Source organism: Nelumbo nucifera, chromosome 5 (assembly GCF_055504915.1).
Source record: "Nelumbo nucifera cultivar China Antique chromosome 5, China Antique-T2T, whole genome shotgun sequence".
In the NCBI taxonomy this organism is placed as follows: Eukaryota; Viridiplantae; Streptophyta; class Magnoliopsida; order Proteales; family Nelumbonaceae; genus Nelumbo; species Nelumbo nucifera.
In genome coordinates, this window is record NC_142653.1 from 16,454,938 (window position 1) to 16,477,027 (window position 22,090).

At 38.4% G+C, this 22,090-nt stretch overlaps 1 protein-coding gene across 12 annotated transcripts in view; it reads left to right on the plus strand.

Annotated features, from left to right (window-relative positions):
- The window catches only part of LOC104603773 (rho GTPase-activating protein REN1-like), a 111,543-nt gene that overhangs the window by 59,009 nt on the left and 30,444 nt on the right, over positions 1-22,090 (plus strand). For all 12 annotated transcript variants that reach the window (XR_016076124.1, XM_010267930.3, XM_010267894.3 and 9 more), the window contains 5 exons: positions 418-553; positions 835-954; positions 1,159-1,236; positions 1,601-1,656; positions 1,771-1,840. Coding sequence is in view for 11 of the 12 variants with exons in the window: in XM_010267930.3 (XP_010266232.1) it covers positions 418-553; positions 835-954; positions 1,159-1,236; positions 1,601-1,656; positions 1,771-1,840 (460 nt within the window). In the remaining variant the exon portion in view is untranslated. The remainder of the gene's footprint in view (positions 1-417; positions 554-834; positions 955-1,158; positions 1,237-1,600; positions 1,657-1,770; positions 1,841-22,090) is intronic.

Below are 22,090 nucleotides of genomic sequence, written 5' to 3' on the forward strand. Positions count from 1 at the left end.
AAGTTTTAATTTCGTTTAGTATCAGGTCAGACCTGATTATCCCGATTATTAATCAGGACAATTCTGGGTTCATGCTTTTGTCCCGATTAATAATTGGCTTGAGACTGGGAAACCTTGTCCTGACCCAGACCTGACCCTTTGATAGCCCTAGTAACAGATCACAAACTTTGTTAGTAATAGGAAAAAGAGAGAAGTACAAAGAGAACTATAATAAGCCAGAAGAAGCTTATGCACCGTCTTCATACTAAGCCTTCTCATACATCCAGTGATTAAAGAAAGCTCTGTAATCTGTTAATACAGAATCTTCGTATAGTATTTTTGAGCAAATTTCTTACTTAAGGCAATAGGAATTCTATTCTTATTTCTTCAACTTTTGGCCTGTCATTATCAGTCAACTACTTTCTCTTTATGCATCAGGCTGAGACTACTGAGGATCTATATGAGTGGAAGGTTGCACTTGAAAATGCATTGGCTCAAGCCCCAAGTCCAACTCTTGTGGTGGGACAGAATGGCATATTTCGGAGTGATCCAGATGATGGTGCTTCAGAACAGTGTATGCTCCTTTTCATTATACTCATGTTTTATGTGTATTGGCTACCTTGAAAACTACACCATATGGTTCTGCTGTACAATTTTCATGCATAAACTGTTTGCATATATCCATAGTTCCATACATGAAAACACCTGTAGCTTTTTTTGGAAAGTTTATTTGATTTTGATTATTTTGCATAATCAATAGGCTAGAAATTTTTGGAATTAATTGATTAGATAATGATCTGAACCTGAATAGCTTGCTTGACACTCCACTGAATTTTCTTTATTTTTTCTGGGTAGTGAATGATAAGCGGCCTAGTAAATCCATGATTGTTGGTAGGCCCATATTGCTTGCTTTAGAAGAGACTGATGGAACTCCATCCTTCTTGGAGAAAGCACTAAGGTTTATAGAAGATCATGGTAAGATATTCATATGATACTAAAATTTATTTTCTATTAGGACTATTGCTGCTTCACATTTCTGATGCAAAAGGGGATTATTTTCTGTGGGTTGGATTGCTTCTTTCATGAAGTTAACTGACAACATAGTGAAAGTGTTCTAGCTTGGTATTTGATAACTTTGTTATGTTTCTAGATCTGAACTTTTCCGGATGTCTTGAATAGGTGTCAAAGTAGAAGGCATCTTGCGACAAGCTGCTGATGTTGATGATGTTGAATGCCGAATGAAGGAATATGAGAAGGGTTTGTCTGTTTGACCTCACTAGGGTTCTTGTTACAGTTCTAATTTTCTTACTTATCAAAGAGATATGGACTTTGAGTAATTTTCAGAGAAATGCTAGTAATGTATCCATTTATGTCCTGTAGTGTTTGTTTTCATTTGTCTCACTTCCTGGCATATCTATAGGGCAAAGTTTCCATGAGTTGCGTAAACTCGTGTAGTAGCATTCCTTTAATTTTCATGTTTGTTTTATTATGATTTGTATCTAAGGAGATCTTTTTCTACTCTGCCTGTTTGGTATTTGTCTCACATACTTTTGGTAGCAATACTTGGAAGTTTTTCATCACACTGCTATTGTTCATAGTTATATCACATGCATATTTTCAGGGAAAGTTGAGTTTTCTTCCGAAGAGGATGCACATGTCATTGGTGATTGTGTCAAGGTATTTTCTTCTTAGTCCTGGCACATAATGGCAATTCAAACTTCTCTTGTTATTATAACAATATTTCGAAACTTGCATTTCCTAATCTATTTTCTACCTTTTATACTGTTCCAGTATGTCCTTCGGGAGCTACCATCATCTCCAGTTCCTGCAGCTTGTTGCAATGCCTTATTAGATGCCTTTCGTAAGTCTTTTCTTTTGGCAATGCCTATTTCCAACATTCTTCACTGCAGACCTTCACCATTTTGTGTCTAAGAAGAGTTTGTAGTTTGTTATTGGTTAGTGAGTGAAGATAGGTTTCAAACCTGGATTTGTGGTATCAAAACCAAAAGCCCATGCTTGTTAATATTTAATTTGAACCAAATAAAACATTTACCATGAAGTTTTATACACCAACAGTTGCAATTATTAGTTTTCATTAGGAACGGCAACGGCTAGGGTACCCATGCAAGTTGCCCTACTCATTCCCGAGCCCGCCTGTGTACCTTGATCCCATACCCGTCCCAAACCTGTCCCGTCCCAAACCTGTAAAACCCGTCCCACCCGATTTGAAAATTTAATTAATGCCTTCTACTTAAAATTTTAACTAATGCTTAAATCGTGATTTGAACCCACATCACTCAATGATAGAACTGAAACTCTTAATACTACTTCAAGCCAGTCACTAAGCCATCTCACCTTGTGTCATTTAATGAAATAAAATAATTTTTATTAGGTTTCATGTTCATCCAAACAAACAATACATATTTATTATTAATAATTCCAACTAAAAATTAAAAGAAATAATATTTAAAATTAGCCTTTTGTAAATAAATGGAATAAAATAATCTATCAAAACCAAATTTACATCAAAAGATGATTTTAATCCCAAAAATTTATACAAATAAAATATTAACAATAGAATAATTATCTTAGTACTTAAAATTTATAAATTTGTGCATGATATATCTTACAATTTTTATATTTATTAGTTAATATTTTAATTTATATTAAATAACATTATATTTATCATTTACAAAAAAATAAAAAAAATCGTTTACAAAATATTGAGGAATATAACATTAAATTGGATCTATCAAATCAACTAATTTACATTTAGATGAAAAAATGATTTTTAGTTTCAAAAAATTTATAGAATACAAATTTTAATAATGAAATAATTATTTTAGTAATTAAAAATTATGAATTTTCTATGATATATATCTTATAAATTTTAACATATTTGATATATTTTGAGTAAAAATTATATATTTTGTAAATTGCTAAATGATAATTTAATTTATATTTGAAAAATTAATATTTGGTTAAACTTTTTGTTAATGTTAAAAGTAAAAATAATAAATTAGAAAATAATTGAAAATTTAATAAACAAGCTACTTACCTAAAAGTATTGCTGGATTGGACTTGAACCTAACCAAATGCCCCAAGCTTTCAAATTAACCAATATAGGAATGTCATAGGTCAATGGGGTACTCTTGACTTCTACTTAACTATTTTTCTTAACATGTTGTATATTATAAATTATTTTATACTATATATTATACCATACCACATGTTTTTATACTATATATATTTTATATATATAGTTGGGTTTATAATCGGGTATCAAGAATGGGTACCCATGTCAAATAAAACCTGGTATTGGCTATTAGACACCCTAAAGTCAAAACCCAAATCTGTCCCAAACCCTATAGGTTTTAATCTAAAATCCCAAACCTGTCCCAAACCCTATAGGGTTTTGATAAACGGGTCCTATTAGGGTCGGGACGGGTCGGATACCAGAAAATTCCCACAGAATTGCCATCCCTAGTTCTCATCTAGTGATGGAAGAAGTAAGAGGACATCAAGATATAGGGTGTTTTTCTTTTTGTCACTCTTGAATCAATAGACATCTGATGCCAACAAGAAATAGTCTCTCAAGTTCAAAGATATCAGACTACTCAAGGAAAAAGCAAGTTTGCCCCCAGCAAAATCTTCTCAAAAAGATGATTACACACCATCAGCCTCCATAAACCCTCAAGTAAATCCAAGCAATGCAAATGCAGGATAAATAAGTTAAGGTATTCTCATCTGTAAACACCCCAGAGAAGATACAATTCACCTTGGTTAGTTAGTACCCACAAAACAGTAAAAATATTCCAAAATACTGGTTGGGCAGAAAATCTAGGATAAACAAAAAAATCTATCTAAATTCCAAATTGAACAAAATCCCATTGGACTTGTTTGATTTATTCACCATATGGACTGAAAGCAGGCAGACAAGATTAGTAAACACACCTTCAATCAAAGATAACAACTGAAGAAAACCTAATCTGTAATATCCACAAGCAAAGTTTTGAAAAAAAAATAGTGAATGGATCTAAACCAGTTTATAACCGGTATTAAAATACTGCATAAATTGAGCTCTATCAGGCAGTAGGGTTTTCCCTTTGTCCTAAGGGACTGGGTGTAAACCTACTGACATTATCAAGCTATACACAGATGATGTCAGCTCATTGGTCTGTTAAACCTGTTGCAAGGAAAAGACTTGGCTTCTAGGCCCCGTTTGTTTACTGGCAAATAAGAGGGGGAAAGTTGGTCAATGGTATCTTTTTCCCATTGACCAACTTTACAGTGTTCTTTTTGCACTAAGTACTGGGCCCCACAGGAAAATCAGCTTCACTTACCCGGGTAAAACTTATCCATCTCCCAGGTGGGTAAGTAACTTTCCCACTTGGGGGGAAAGTTTGTAAAACATAACGGGACAAGTTTGCCCATTAAAACTTTGGTTTTTTATGGCTAAAAAGCCATTCTATTTCTTACCTGGGAATCAAAAGAACATGGGTAGGTGAATTTTCCTGGTAAGTGTTACCCAAGAAACATTTACCTGGGTAAGTTACAAAATTCTAAATAAACAAGGCCCTAATTTATGTGTTGTAAGGGGTGTTTTTATGAATATTTCAGGTGCAGGGGGTTTCTTATCATTTTTCTTTCTTCCAAGGTCCATTCTGTAATTATTTATTTTATTAATATATTAGGGTGAAGTGGGAGCCACCACTATCCCATTCAATTTTCCTCCATTCTGTTTGTTGTTTCCTTCCCTTCTCTTCTCTCCCTTTCTTATCTGCTCTCCTAGAATATGTTGCATTCGATTGCATGGCATCAGAGCAATAATCTGTCACAAAATATTCTAGGTTTTCCCTTCTATTTTCTTCTTCTTCAACACATTAGTAAATTTTCTAAAGAGGATATATATCCTGATTGCCCTGTGATCTGATCACCTCATCAAGCTTTCCTTCTCCCTTGGTCGTAGGACCAAGTTGTTTTTTCTGTTTCTGGGTTGATCCTCAATTGATTGAAGCATGTAAGAGAACCACAAAAGTTATATAAGGAAGTCTTTGCTGTGTTTCTGGTTTTGGGCTGTGTTTGAAGATTGGTTGAAGGCTGTTACGTCCAAGAAAAGGTGCTGGTAGTTGATCATAAGGTGTGTTTTTGGTTCAAGGGAAGGTTTTTTAGGTGACCAACTTTATGTTCTGGTCTGCCAAGTGGGAACTGAAAGGTTGTTTGGATGTTAACAGGCCGTATCTGCAGTAATGGTTCACAGTGACTGAGTGTGCATGGTTCAAGTGGTTTCAGTCCTTGAGTAAGTGTTTCTAGGCTTCAGTTTACCCTTCCTAGTTCATTTTTTTTGTGCTGTTATATTGGATTGCTGCAGTCATGTAACTATGTGTGCCCAGAAAACCCTATTTTTTGGAGTTTGGATTCTAAAATAATGATGTTTCAGCTATGACCTTAGAGAGTTTTATCACTTCAAACCCTTCTGGAGGACTAGTTAGTTCTGGTAGTGGGATGAACAGTGTTGGCTTCCCTGTATCTAATGTCCTTCTTGATGGACTGAATTATTTGGAATGGTCCAAGAGTGTGAAGACGTTTGTTGGAACCCGAGGAAAGTTAGGATACCTTACTGGGAAAATTAAGAAGCCTACTACTGAAGGGACTAAATATGAGAAGTGGGAGCAAGAGAACTATCTTATTATATCTTGGCCTTGGTTTACATCTTCTATTCAGCTTGCACTTGGAAAGAATTTTATGTAGGCTGAAACAGCCAAGGAAATTTGGGACCAAGCAAAGCCACATTCTCCTTATTTCAGCTGCGTTGGAATAAGGAGAGAGTTCTCTTGTAGACTAATATTCTGTCCTCACTTCCATGTGGAAAGAGCTGGACCACTACAAGTCTATAGATTGGAAGAGTGAAGAGGATGCTTCCGGTTATAGGAAATTGCTCCCTCAAGAAAGGGTGTTTGCTTTCTTAGTAGGTCTGTATTCTGTTTATGAGCTTATTAGAGTTCAGATTTTGGTTGGTAAGGAGCTTCCAGGACTTGAGGAAGCAAGATACAGAAGAAGGGAGGAGGTGACAGAGACAAGTTTTGGTGTACTGATTGTAAGAGATCTCTGGACACACAAAAGAGTTTTGTTGGGATTTGGTTGGAAAACCTAAGAAGTTTCAAGGGGAGTAGAACAAAGGACCTAACACAGCTAATGTTGCTTCTTCCACTACTAGCCACGATAGTCAACAGTCTAGATAGAGCAACACTGCTCTGATTCAGCCCCTGGCCTCTGTACCTAAAGATGGTCTTCTAAGTACCATGTGTGATCAGTTTTTACAGTTTGGGTGTGTTCTCATACAATTGGAGGAAACATCTATTACTCCCTCCACCTTGTATTGCAACAAATTCAGGTAACCAAGCCAATGCTTTCCATGTTTCCTTAGTTCCTTCTCAGTCTTCTTGGATCATCAATTCAAGTGCTACAAACCATATGACTTATAAGTCTTCACTTTTCTCTTCTTATCTTGTTTTGTTTAGAAAAGATAAAGTTAAACTTGCAGATGTCTCTTGTTCTTCTATTGCTGGACAGGGAGTTGTCTCTCTTCCAATTGGCCTAACACTATTTGATGTTCACCATGTTCCAAAGATGCCTATTAATCTCTTATCTATTGATGCAGAACCACCACCTGTTACAAGAAAGTAGAAGAAGAAAGAAGACAAGAAGAGAAGGAAGAGAGGAAATTCGAAGGATGAAAGTTTTCTATTTCTCAAAAAACATAATGTGCATTTATAAGAAACCTAGAGCTGAAAATTACAATTAAGTCCCTACCAAATATGAAAGTTTCACTTAAAACCCCACCAAATATGAAAATTACAAATAGCCCCTTACTAAGAAGAAATTTTACAATTGAACCCAAATTGTGCATTAATCAACGTAACCCTAAACTAATGCCATCTACGCCTAAAATAAGTACGGATTCTATGTGGTGCTTCGGTTTCAAAGTGATCTCCATCAATTATCCCTGGCGGAAAAGAACTCTTCTCAGGAGAGGTAAGGGAATGATACTACTCCAATAGATCTAGGTCTAGGTGACGAAGTTCTTCTTCTGAAATCCAAGTAGCATAGGTGTCAGGGTGACCTTTACATTTCACAAGATAACGCTGAAAACCACCTTGTCTGGAGGTGACAACTTCATCTTGGATAATATTCTCGATCTGCTCAGCGTGTGAAGACTGAACTCGTGGTAGAATGGTTATGGGAATTGAAGGTGAAGCAGTGCTGGTTGTGGGCACACCTGTAGGTAGAGTAGGAGGCTTGAAGGTGCTTTGATAAGGAAACAAAACCTCCACATTGAAAGTTGAACTAATTCCCATATCCGAAGGTAAAACAAGTTCATATGCATTAGGTCCTATCTTTCAGATGATGTGAAATGGGCCATTGGCTTGGGCATATAACTTTTTAATGGAGTATTTTGGATAACACTCAGGACGCACACAAACCATGACATAATCTCCCTTCAGTGAATTCTTGATCTTTGCGATGTGATTTTGCAGCAAGTCTATAGTTTTCATTACTTAAAGCAATTTTTTGTCTTATACTGGCATGCAAATCACAGATATGTTGGGCAAAAGAATCAGCAGAAGCATAAGTTTTGTCAAGAGTCTTTCTCCCTTCATCTCCTTTGTTTTCCATTCCTTTCCATGTGTTTGGTTGTCAATGCTTTGTCCAGAATCTTTCTTCCTCATCCAATAAGTTGGATCCTCGTGCCATTCCTTGCGTGTTTCTTGGTTGCCCTTCTACTCACAAGGGATGTAAGTGCTTTGACCTTGTGTCTCACATGGTGTACATCTCCGTGGATGTTTCTTTATTTGAGCATGTCCTTTCTTTGCTGCCTCACCTCAGGGTGAGAGTAGTAGTGAGGTGAGACATATTCTTTCTTTTCCTTCCCTTGTTCCTACTTCCTTGCAGTCCCAATCCCAGTCTTTATCATCTCAGCAACAGTCTCCAGTGCCTCTGTCACCTTGTCATTCTTTCTCTCGTTATACTTGGCAGCATTACAAAGGTTCTTTGTTAGATCAGCAATTCAATTCAAGTGTAGAACTAGCTAGAGTGTAGCCGTTGCCATTAAACTCTCATGAGGTAGATCCTCACATCTGTTATCCTTCAGGTACCTTTGAACCTTCTCCTTGTGATATTGATCTTCCCATTGCACTTCGTAAGGGTGTGAGGACTTGTACCAAGCACCCTATTGCCTGCTTTACTTCCACTGCTCATTTGTCTCCTTGTTATTACACCTTCATTTCTACTATTTGTAGTATGTCTAATCCCTAAGTGTGTCATAGAGACCTTGGAATTACCTGAATGAAGAAATGCTATGTGCGAGGAAATTCATGCCCTTCATAAAAATCACACGTGGGACCTTGTTGATCTTCCAAAAGGAAAGAAGCCTATTGTTTGTAAGTGGGTGTTTACAGTGAAATATCATGTTGATGGGTCTATTGAAAAGTATAGTCAAGGCTGGTGGCAAAGGGGTTTTCATAGACACTGGGTGTGGACTATAATGAAACCTTTGCTCAAGTTGCCAAGATGAACTCTATCTGAGTGCTCTTATCCTTGATTGTCAATTTCTCCTGGCATCTTCATCAATTGGATTTAAGAATGCATTGTTGAATGGTGATCTCAATGGGGATGTATATATGGTTCAGCCTTTTGGGTTTCAAATATAGGGTAGTGATGATAAAGTTTGTTGTTTGAAGAAATCCTTATATGGCCTGAAGCATTTCCCTAGGGCATGGTTTGAGAGGTTCAATAGTATTGCCTGTTGACAGGTGTATTATATGTACTGTACACAGGTTTAGTACCCGTAGGGGTATTTTTGTAATTTTACAGTCTTATTGTGTTGTATGGCCAGTATAATATATATACAATGCTTCACTCGACTGAAGTAGAACTTTTGAGGCCTCAACTCTGTTGCCTCTTCTTCTTCTTCTTCTTCTTCTTCTTCCTTCCTCCTTTCTTCTTCTCCTTCTTCTCCTGCTCAACATGGTATCAGAGCAGGACCGTCCAGGCTTGGAAAACAACCAGCCGAGGTCTCTCTCCACTGCTGCGTAGAAGCTTAGTCCTGATGCTCGAAGACAAGGAAGAGGAAGTATTCTCTAGTGCTGCTGCTAGTTTCCACTGTCAAGTAGGGTTCTGCTACAAGAAAGCTGACTGTTCAACTTCCTAGCGCAGAAAAGGGTTCTGCTACAAGTTTTTTCTTCTTCTTCCTTCATCCTTCAGCCTTAGGTGCTGGTAACTGGAGTTGCTCGGCTAAGAAGACTATAGAAAACCATCCCAGATGTACGAAGGAAGGTTCTGATTTGAAGAGAAGTTCGAGTTCTTGACTGTACTGCCTATTCACAGTTCGGGTGACCTAGGTACTGAACTGTTTTTTTCTATTTATAGTTCTCTTCTTGTACGACTGTTGATGTCCCAAAATCTGAGTAGGGACTGTCCCCCTTCCTCCGATTGTGTGTTGCTCTATTCTGCTCTCTAAGGGACTGTTGATGAACCCTAGACCCTAAGTGACTGTTTGGCTGCCTTGGAAAGTGGATATCAGCCGATTAGGTGTGGTGAACCACCACTCATATTGCTGTTCCTACTGAGTTTTTTTTTCAGCTGAGAAGCTGTATTAAAGTTGTAAAACTGTAGGTCATTCAGACCTGGTTACATTGCAAGTGCAGTTCGTATATTGTTCAGTGGACTCCTACACAGTGTAGGTCATACAACCTAGTACTGCTGCTGCAGTGTTTGTGCTTGGTTCCCTGTGAAATCGAAAATCTGCAAGTGCCTAGTTGTGGACTGTAGCAGCTCTGTAAGTCAGTGTGCCTTTGGTTTTGTGTACTTCTAAACCTAGAATCATGAATAGTGAAGATTCAGCTACATCCAGAATCTTCACAATGCTAAATGGAATGAGTGGGAACAATGACCTATCCTTCCCTATGGCTGTTGTTCCTCTTGATGGGTTAAACTACCTAGAGTGGTCAAGGGGGATCAAGCTATACATAACTGTAAGGGGAAAAATAGGCTACATAAATGGAAGAATCAAAGAACTGACTTCTGGAAATGCAGAGCATGATAGATGGGATCAGGAGAACAGCATGGTTATGTCTTGGCTTTTGATCTCCATGCAACCGCAAATAAGGAAGAACTTCATGTGGGCTGAAACTGCAAATGAGATTTGGGAATAGGCAAAATCCACATATTCTGAACTTCGACACTATGCCAAGATTTATCAACTGCAAGCAGCTTCATCTACTTGTAAACATGGGGAGAGGAGTTTATCAGTTTATTACTCTGACTTGGCAACTATTTGGAAGGAGTTGGATCATTACCAGAATATTGATTGGAAGTGTGATGAAGATGCAAAATTGTACAAGAAACTTGTCTCACAGCAAAGGGTGTTTGCCTTTTTACATGGTCTCAATCCTATTTATGAATCCATCAGAGTACAAATTCTAAGTTCTAAGGATATTCCTTCAATTCAGGAGGTCTATGCTCTTGTCCAGTCTGAAGAGAGTAGAAGAAATTTGATGAACGGCACCGGAGGGGATGCAATTGTGTTGGCAGCAAAGGGGTGGATGACATAATTGTTACTGGTGACTGGAAGGATGAAATTCAAAGTTTGAAGGACTTCCTTGCCACTCAGTTTGAAGTGAAAGATCCAGGACCCGCAAAATACTTCCTTGGAATTGAGGTTGCCCGATCAAAAAAGGGTATCTTCATCTCCCAAAGGAAATATGTCCTAGATTTGCTTAAGGACACTGGAAAGATTGGGGCTAAACCAACTGACTCTCCCATTGACCCCAACCACAAGTTAAATGACAGCCAAAGTGAACCTCTTAAGGATGTGAAGCAATTTTAGAGGCTTGTAGGGAGACTGTTGTACCTCTCTATGACTTGTCCAGACATAGCATATGCTGTTGGTGTCCTCAGCCAGTTCATGCATGCACCTAGGTCCACTCATCTTGAAGCAGCGAAGAGAATACTGCGGTATCTTAAGAAGTTCCCGGTTGCTGGCTTATTATTCCAGAAACATGGACATTTGAGAGTTGAAATTTACACAGATGCGGATTGGGCTGGATCTCATAGTGACAGAAGGTCTACTAGTGGTTACTGCACCTTTGTAGGAGGGAACCTTGTTACTTGGAGGAGTAAGAAGCAAACCGTGGTAGCTAGGTCCAGTGCTGAAGCTGAGTACCGTGCAATGGCACACGGAGTAGCCGAAGGTATGTGGATAAGGAATTTATTGGGAGAGTTGGGTTTTCCAGTTGGTAAACCCATGACTCTACTCTGTGACAACAAGGCAGCTATAAGTATCGCTGCCAACCCGATACTACATGATAGAACAAAGCACATTGAAGTTGACAAGCACTCATCAGAGAGAAAATCATTACAGGCGAAGTATGCACTCCATACATCAGCTCTGAAGACCAACTAGCAGACATCTTTACAAAAGGGCTAAACCATTCCAGACACCAAGGTCTCTGTGACAGGTGTATTATATGTACTGTACACATGTTTAGTACCTGCAGGGGTATTTTTGTAATTTTACAGTCCTATTGTGTTGTACGGCCAGTATAGTATAAATACAATGCTTCACTCGACTGAAGTAGAACTTTTGAGGCCTCAACTCTGTTGCCTCTTCTTCTTCTTCTTCCTTCCTCCTTTCTTCTTCTCCTTCTCCTGCTCAACATTGCCCAACAAATTGCTTTTTACAGTGCCAAGCTGATCATACATTGTTTGTGAAAAGAAGAGTTAAAGAAATTTTTGGCTTTACAGTTTGAAGTTAAAGATCTTGGACATCTGAATATTTCCTTGGTATAGTAGTTTCTTGGTCTGGCAAGGGTATCTTTATCTTCCAAGGGAAGTATATCCTTGATATGTTAAAGGATACAGGGAAACTAGGGTGTAAACCAGTCGATTCTCCTATGGATCCAAGTCAAATTTGGAAATTGTGAGGGTGAGCTAGTTTTAGATGTTCATCGGTATCAAAGACTCGTTGAAAGGCTGTTAACCTTTCCTTGACTTGACCGGATATTGCCTTTGTAGTGAGTGTTTGAGCTAGTATATACACTTTCCTAGACCCACTCACTTCAAGGCTCCTGAGAGGGTTCTAGCTTACTTGAAGAATCATCTATGTAGGGGCCTCCTCTATACCAAGCATGGTCACACAAAGGTAGAAGGCTATATTGATGCTGACTAGGTGGGTTCTATTTATGATAGGAGGTCTACTATTGGTAACTATACTTTTGTAGGAGGAAATTTAGTCACTTGGAGAAGTAAGAAACAACCTGTGGTAGAATTTTCTAGACATATATTGATGCTGTCTCAAGGAGTTGCAGAATTGTTGTGGGTTCTATTTATGATAGGAGGTCTACTATTGGTAACTATACTTTTGTAGGAGGAAATTTAGTCACTTGGAGAAGTAAGAAACAATCTGTGGTAGATTTTTTGTTTACATATATTGACGCTATGTCTCAAGGAGTTGCAGAATTGTTGTGGTTGAAAAACCTCCTTACTGAGATGGGTATATGGAATTGGGATCTTATGTCATTGTATTGTGATAACATGGCTGCTATCAGTATTGGTCATAATCCAGTTCTCCATGAGCGGATCAAACACATTTAGATTGATAAGCACTTAATAATCCAGTTCTCCATGAGAGAATCAAGTGGTTGAATCAGGGGAACAAGTGGTTGATGTCCTTTAGAGAATGAATTTGTTAATACCTATTAATGGAAAAAGAACTATAATACCCTCTTATGCATAAATTAAAACACCTGGCCCAAGTACATTAAAATATGAAATAATCCCTATGGCTCAACACCGACATTGTAAAAAATATTGGATTATACAATTGTGGACATTTTAGGGTTCCTATACGCCTTTTGTCTTCTTTTTTATAGTAAATATATAAGATTCATTATAAGAAAAGAAATAAAAGTGTACAAGATGTATGCAATATTTATCCAAAAGAAAAGAGAATCCAAACTAGGCAAAGAGTAGCAAACATAAATAACCAATCTTGCTCAACCGAAACTCTAGATCTGCATTATGTAAATAAACCAGGCCCACCTCAAATAAACAACAAATATGTTCATCATTCTAAAACCCTTAGCTGAAATTAACAGCACACTTGATAGAATCTGTTGTAAAGTTTAGAGATGTTGAAGAAGAAGAAGAAGAAAGTGTCGAGATGCTTGGTGTGGCACTGTTCACACCAAGAGACTTTTCATTTCTTCTTCATAAGCAAAATTACAAAGGCGCCAATGAATAGGCACCCAAATACAAAAAAAAAACACAAAATGACAGAAATGCCCTCACACTCTTCACACTCCCCCTCAAGCTGAGCATTGATATTTATCATGCCCAACTTGTTCAAATTGTTGTCGAGCTTTGATTTGGGAACACCTTTAGTAAGACAATCAGCCAAATGGTCTTCAAACCTCACATAAGGTAGACAAATCTCTTAACACTCTTAACACTCCCCCTCAAGCTGAGCATAGATATTTATCATGCCCAGCTTGTTCAAATTGTTGTCGAGCTTTGATTTGGGAACACCTTTAGTAAGACAATCAACCAAATGGTCTTCAAACCTCACATAAGGTAGACAAATCTCTCCATTGGTAACTCTTTCTCTAATGAAATGTCAATCAACCTCAATATGCTTTGTACGATCATGTTGAACAGGGTTGTGGGCTATGTTTATGGCAGCTTGATTGTCACATATAATATCATTGGAGTATTAATTTGCACTCCCATTTCTGTCAACAATTTCTTCAACCACAACAATTCTGAGACTCCATGTGCCATAGCTCTGTACTCTGCCTCTGCACTGGATCGAGCCACAACTGATTCCTTCTTACTTCTCCAAGATACAACATTACCACCCACCAAGGTACAATAGCCAGAAGCAGACTACCTATCGTCAATAGAACTTGCCCAGTCAACATCGGAAGAGGCCTCTACCTTCAAATGCCTATGATTAGAGTACAATATCCCCTTTCCTGGACATCCCTTCAAATAAGCAAATATTATATTCACTACTTGCATATGAGATGATCTAGGCTTGTGCATGTATTGGCTGACCACACTCATAGCCTATGATATATCTGGTCTAGTCAGACACAAGTAGAAAAGGCGACCAACAAGTCTCTGATACACACCTTTGTCAGGAAGAACATCTCCATCATCAACTCCTAGCTTATGATTGGGATCAATTGGACTTTCAGCCGGTTTACAATCCAATTTTCCTACCTCCTGAAGCAAATCAAGGACATATTTCCTCTGAGAAATATAAATGCCCCTCTTTGACCATGCTACTTCAATCCCTAGGAAATATCGGAGATTTACGAGATCCTTAATTTTGAATTCAGTTGCAAGGAAAGACTTCAGTTCAACAATCCCAGAGATATTATCCCCTGTGATAACAATATCATCGACATATACTATCAACTTAGTTATTTTTCCATTTGCTCTCCTAATAAACATGGTATGGTCAACTTGTGATTGTGAGAAGCCAATTTTTAAGACAACCTTCCTGAATCTATCAAGCCAAGCTCGAGGGGATTGTTTAAGGCCATAAAGGGATTTCTTCAAACGATGAACCTTTCCTTCACTCCCAGGGATGCTCACTCCTGGAGGAAGCTCCATGTAAACTTCTTTCTAAAGGTCTCCATTAAGGAAGGCGCTCTTAACATCAATTTGATACAAGGGCCAAGAATAGTGGGCAGCAAGAGATATGATACCTCGGATTGAATTCATCTTGGCTACTGGTGCAAATGTTTCCTGGTAACAAATGCCATAAGACTGGGTGTACCCTTTTGCCACAAGTCAAGCTTTGTACCTTTCAATTGAGCCATTAGCTTTATGCTTCACTATGTAAACCCACTTGCATCCAATAGGAATTTTGCCTTCTGGAAGAGAAACAATTTCCCATGTTTGGTTTTTTTTAGTGCCTCCATTTCCTGGTTCATAGTATCCTTCCAATGAGGGAATTGCACTGCCTCAGTAACATTGTGAAGGATAAAAACAGAAGCAATAGAAGAGATATAGGCACAATAAGAGGGTGACAAAGTATCATAAGAGACATAGTTTGAAATAGGATACTTAGCATATGCTCGTCTTGCTATACGAATTGCAATAAGTGGGTTGAGGTTAAAATCTAGAAGAGGAGGTTCAACAATAGATTCAACGCAAGCATCAGAAACAGGAAGAGGTTTAGAATCCAAATTACCTGAGTCCGGGAGGTTAAATTGTAATAGACATTCAATCTCTGGAGTCATCCTGTTTCTTCATCTGACGAACCACTGATGCCAAGACCGAGGAATAGGAGGCAAAGGAGGAGGCACGGGAGGAGGACTACTACGACCACATGGAGGAGGAAGAGGAGAAGGATTGACGGTATCAGTTGCAGGAATTGGCATACAAAAGGGAGTCCGATCTTCACTAACATCCTTCCCCTGAAGAGAAGGATGAGAGACAGAGAAGAAGGGAGTAGACTCAAAGAATGTGACATATTTGGACACATACCTTTCTCCAGAACAAGGGTCATAACAACGATACCCCTTTTGGACTGAAGAATATTCCAAGAAGACATACTTGATAGACTTTAGATCATATTTCAGCCTGGAAGGACTCATGTCATGGACGAAGCAAACACACCAAAAAACCTTGGGAGGAAGATGGAATGTATCCTCATCAGGAAAAAGAAGTTGATGAGGAGACTGGAGATGCAGGGTCTGTGAGGGAAGTTTGTTAATAAGATATACAACTGTTTGAGCAGCATCCCCCCAAAATCGAGTTGGAACATGCATCTGGAATAATAAGCCTTTGGCAACTTCAATCACATGTTTGTTTTTCCTCTTTGATACCCCATTTTGTTGGGTACTATGAGGGCAAGAACTCTTTTGAATCACTCCTTTTTCTTCAAGGAAGGTTTGTAAGTGCTTCTCAAAGTACTCATTGACGTTGTTAGATCTAATAATCTTAATCTTCTTCTCAAATTGTGTCTCCACCATACTAAAGAAGCCTTTAACAATTGAAGGAACTTCATCTCGGCTCTTCATTAAATACAACCAAGTATACCGCGAGTAGTCATCAATAAAGAAAATGAAATATTTGTAGCCACCCATACATGGAATGGAATAAGGTCCCCACACATCAGTATGTATTAAATGAAAAGCAACATTACTTCTTTTGTTACTTGTAAAAAAGGTTGTTCTACATTGCTTTGATAGTTGACAAACTTACATTGCAAACCATAACTAGACAAGGACTCAAACAGAGTAGGAAACAAAAACTTCAAGGAACCAAAAGACACATGCCCGAGACGATGATGCCACAGTTAGACCTGTTCATGGGCCGGGTAGCTCGATGGTCTGGCCCGGCCCGGCCCGGCCCGCACCCCGGTCGGGCTTGGTCATGTAATTAGGCCTGCGGGCCTGATCTCGGGCCTAACATAGTAAGCCTGACTGTGTTTCGGGCCGGGCTCGGGATTTGTCAAAAAAGCCCGGCCCGAGCCCAGCATTATATATTTTATAAAATATATAATATGTATTTTATATATTATATAAAATATATAAATAATTTAATATTTACTGAAATATATATTTATAATTTAATATATACATTTTTTATTCTTTTCTTTATAATTTCTCTCTCTCTCTATTCAGCCGCTTCAGTAGTAGTAACAGTATGGACTAAATTTCAGGCTCGGGCCCAAGCCCGAGCTTCGGGCTTTTTATGAGGGCCGGGCTCGGGCTCGGGCCTTAGAAAAATCTGTTAATACAGAGTGAAAGCCTAGCCCGGCCCGGCCCATGAACAGGTCTAGCCACAGTTTCAATTGACTTAGTTTCTCATAATGACAAGACAAAGACTGACACATCGACCCTAACTAGCCCGGAGAGGTTGCAACTTGTGCCTTTCCTTGGGGACTTTGTACTATTGTCTATTGCTGATTAATAAAATTATTTCAATTATCAAAAAAAAAAAAGAAGATAAACTCCATCGGATTCATGTCCACTGCCAATCGTCTTCCCCGTACTCAAGTCCTAAAAGACACAATGAGATGGAAAGAAGGTTACAAAGCAATTATGAGACTTTGTAAGAGAACTAACAGATAAGAGATTTCTATGCAATTGTGGAACATGGAATACAAAGTTCAAAGAAAGGCTATTGGTAAGTTTGACTTCACCCAAACCCATTATTGGGGTCTAGGATCCATTGGCAACGATAATCGTATCTTTCCCTGAAAAAAGTCTATAAGTTGTAAAGTAGGAAGGCATACCAGTCATGTGATCACTGGCTCCTGTGTCAATTGTCCAAGAGCTAGAGGGTGGGACATGACATGCAAGTGCAGTACCTGATTTTGAAAAGGCACTAGAAGAAGCATTTGAACCAGTAGATGTGGGTAACCCGCTCTTTTCAAGATGGAGTAAGATGCCTCAATTTTCCCATCACATCAAAGGTGTCATGAGTAGATGCTGGAGCAGGAGGATCTCCCTCAAGCATGTGAGTCTGAGAATTGTGACTTGAAGTAGCAACATGATCATTTACTTTCTTTCCAGTTTTAAACTTCTTAGGTTTCAGGTGGGGATTTAGTTTCCAGCATCTATCCTTGGTATGCTTTGGCTTCTTACAGTATTCACAAAAATACCTCTTCATGTTTACTAAAACTTTTCTTAGGCTTTGTGGACACAAGAGCAGTGTGCTCACCTACAAACACTTGCATCATAGAATTCCTCCTACTCTCTTCATTTTGTACAAGAGAATATGCTGTGGAGAGTGACAAAATTTCAGCACTAAGGATGTGTTGCCTAGTGAAGTCATAATCAGCATTCAGCCCCGCAAGAAAATTGAAAACTCGAGTTTTTTCAATGTACTTCCTATATTGTTCAGCATCAATAGGATCTTTCCACTCCAAAGCCTCAAGATGATCAATTTCTTCCCAAATTGATTGTAAGGAGGAGAAATACATGACCATTGATTTCTCCCCCTGTTGCATATTATGGGCTTCTCTTTGCAACTGATAGATTCTAGCAGTGTTTTTCGCTTGAGAATAAGTTGCAATTAGTCTGTCCCAAATATCTTTAGCTGTTGGAAGGAACATATAGTTACGGGCGATGTGTGACTGCATAGAGCATACAAGCCATGACATAACCAATAGATTATCCTGCTCCCATTTGGAATAGTGTCGGTCTTCAGGCTTTGGCTTAGCTTCCTTACTGGTAATAAATCCGAGCTTACCTCTTCCACCAATTGTAAGCTTGGCTGATTGAGATCATTCAAGAAAATTTGTCCCATCAATTTTTACAGTAGTAATCTGTCCTCTGGCATTGTCATTGCTTCTCGGGAGAACATAGGTAGGTAAGCGGGCGTCTTTGTGTGAGTGCATTGATCACAACCCCTCCAAAAAAAATTTCTCACCAGCACCACAGTCCTCCGACAACATCTGAACTCCCAAAAACCTTTTCCACAAGGTTAGACAGGAGTTACAGGAAAAAGCCTAGGAAAAATAGGTATTGGCAGCAAAATATGGGAAGAAAAAAATTCCCAAAATAAGTTTTAGGGCTCTAAAAAGTTCAAGACTACTTCCTACAGTCCCTGGGTTTTACCACGACTTAAACAGAAGAGGTTTCAGTAGCAACCAATCCACCATACGGGCATGCAAGCCCTAACTTCCAGATCTGGATTTTTCGCCAATTTTCATCCAAAAAATTCTAGAAAAATCCAAAACAACTTCAAACCACCATGAAACTTATACCAAAATTCCCCTAAAATCAGGGCGAATCAGGGACCATCAAAGACCCATGAAGATGCTGCCGACTGTACGGACTGTTGACGTCAATCGACGGCATGCTGACGTCAGCAGATCTGCCTGTGAGTCACGACCAGCAATAGAGAGTTTTCTTGATCGTGTGGAGCCCTGATCCCAAGTTGTAAAGTTTAGAGATGTTGAAGAGAGAAGAAAAGAAGAAGAAGAAGAAGAAGGAGAAAGAAAGTGTTGAAAATGCTTGGTGTGGCACTGTTCACACCAAGAGACTTTTCTTCATAAGCAAAATTACAAAGGTGCCCTTCAATAGGTGCCCAAATACAAAAAAAAACAAAATGACAGAAATGTCCTCACACTCTTAACAGAATCCAAACAATAGAAAATTGACACTACCAACCCAACCCAAGTCAACCTTAATTTATCATTAATTCAATTGAAACTCTAGACTTATTGCATGTTCAATAAGTCTAGGGAAGAAAGAATAACCCAAGAGACTTGGCCACTCTCATCTCACGTTCAAATAAGTCTATCAATTGCAAAGGGTTCTCTAGGCAATGGACTTAATGAATATGATTTTCTTCCCTTTCCCCCAATCTCCTCAACAGCCACCCTCACACTACCGGACCTCTCTGTCCTAATCTCATTCTTGATCCTAGAGAACTGCCTTTCTCTCTCACACTATATGAGCGGAAAGATTCTATGTTTCCTCTTAGTAGTGTCCAAAGTTACTGGACTATTGCCCTAGTGGATCAACACTATGCCCTATTTCCCTTGATGACCCATTGAAGTGGGAGAGCTAACATTTATGAGGCCCTTTCAAATTGTTGATAGTTGTCCAAGGATGAGCAGTCAAACCTGAAAATATGTTGCCAGATTCCACTTTGCCATGTTTTCCACTCGCGTGCAAACTCCTTTACCAACAAACCACCTTGGGATTTGGAACTTGATGGTAGTAACTATAATGCTGGTTGGAGAATCTTTAAGGGGAATGTGAATGGGTAGGGTATTTGTTTCTGAATGAGCAACAAGAGATGAACGAAACCCTCTTTCCTCTTCTCTTATGAGCTTTTTAGGTCCCCTCTCTTTAAAATACCTCTTAAGTCCATCAATAAACAACTATTCTCCTTTAAAGTCCTTTGAGACATGGTTTAAGTCCCTAATTTCCCTAATATTTCCACAACATATTTCCATTTCCACGGGTAGCGACACGAAATTTTATCGGAATCGACATATTCCCCAATGAGCACTAGCAGAACTGTGTGGAGTACAAGATATAGTTTCCACGACATATTTCCATTTCCACTTCCATGGGTAGTGATGTGAAATTTTATTGGAATCATCATATTCCCCAATGAACACTACTAACACTATGCAGAGTACAAGTGATAGTATTTTTACAAAAGTTGGTAATAATATTGTAGATATGTGGAGTAACAATTTTATTGCCCACCTAACTTACATGATTATGACTTTTAGCTAGCTCAATATTCATTTCAAACGAGAAGTTAAATATTAGTTTTTGTTTATATAATAGATTATTTGGTTAACCTATTAGAACCGTTTACATTTTCTATGAGTTCGAATTTTGCTTTGACTCATTCTATCATGAAGTTTTGAATCTTAAGGTTTACAGGACAACTTCAGAATGTATTCTTTTGTCTATAACCTTAGTTTCTTAGCTTTGTTTAATGATTTGCAACAACATAATAATTTAAAAAGATGTGCGTATTCTCCTTCTATCATTTCATAAAATATCATTCTATATTTTTGCATATTTTACAATGTTTCCACCATGCCTATAATTTTTACAATATTTCCATACTATATTTCTGACATTACTGACACACTTCCTATATTTGGACAACTCACATTTCTACCGGCACCGACATTTTAAACCTTGTTTGAGATTTAAGACCTCTAATGGCCTTTAAATGGTCTCATATTGATGAAATAGGTGTCTTTCAAATAACAAAATTACTTTTGGAAATAAAAATTGTAACATTGAGTTCTATTGCCCTGGCTAGGGGTGGCCACGAGCCGAGCTTCTCATGAGCTATTCGAGCTTGTCTTGGCTCGGTTTAAACCGAGCTTTGAGTCGAGCTCGAGCTTGATAATATAGGCTCATTTGCTAATCGAGCCGAGCTCGAGCTCAGTAAAGCTCGGCTTGTGAGGCTTGCGAGCCTAGTATAATAAATAAATATTTTTTATTATATACGTACATATACATATACATATAAATATATATAATAAATAATTTTTATTTTATATAAAAATTTTTTATATATAGTATTTTTATTTTTTATGTATATTAGTAAATAATTTTCTTTTGATAAATGAGTGAAATTTTATTAAACCAGCAAATAAGAGTTACATGCAACCCGAGGAAAGGCACGAGATGTCACCTTTCCTTTAAAGCTAGTTATAGAATTATATGTACAAAAGAAATTACACTGAAGCCCAAAATAAAGTATCCCGGAGAACCCCTTGTTTTGCAAGTGAATCAGCCAATGAGTTTGCTGATCTGCCTACCCATTGAACTCCGATTGTCGTATTCCTTGTTAACCATTTAACCTTTTTGAGAAGATCTCTAAAACCCCAAATCACAGTGTTCGGATCCTTCGGTCAACCCACTATCACCTGGGAATCCCCTTCTATAATCAAATTCTCTATGCCTATCTGATTTGCAAACTGAATTCCTTGTACAGCAGCAAGTAATCCGGCCCTTAAAGAGTCTCCCACACCCGCAGGACCTAAGTACAAAGATATAATGTTACTATCTTTGTTTCTCAGCACTCCTCCTATGCCTGAAGGTCCTGGATTTCCTCGGCTACTTCCATCAAAGTTCAGCTTGATAAACTCCTCCCCTGGTGGCATCCATTCAACCCCATGTTTGTCTTTCCTGGTGAAAGTATTAGCCACTGCTAACCAGCTTCTCCATAGGTCATCAAAAGAGTATGCATCAAAGATCTTTAGAGTTTTCAACCACTGAATTCTTTAACTTCCGAGAAGCTCCTTTCCTTTTCACAAAAGATTCTGGTGTTACTTTCTTCCCAAACTGTCCACAACAAAGCTGCTCTTATGCACTTCCACATAATTCTCCCTCTCTTTGTGTGCCATTCAAAAATAGATGGACTAAACAACAAGCTAGTATCAGATGGCAGGTTCCACCTACACTCAAACAATGTAAAAATCCAATTCCATACAGCTGTAGCAAAGGAGCAAGAGATCAGTAAATGGTGACAGTCCTCATTCTGAGATTTACAAAGAACACACCAATTAGGGGATAAGCACCAATTTGGTCTTCTCTTTTGT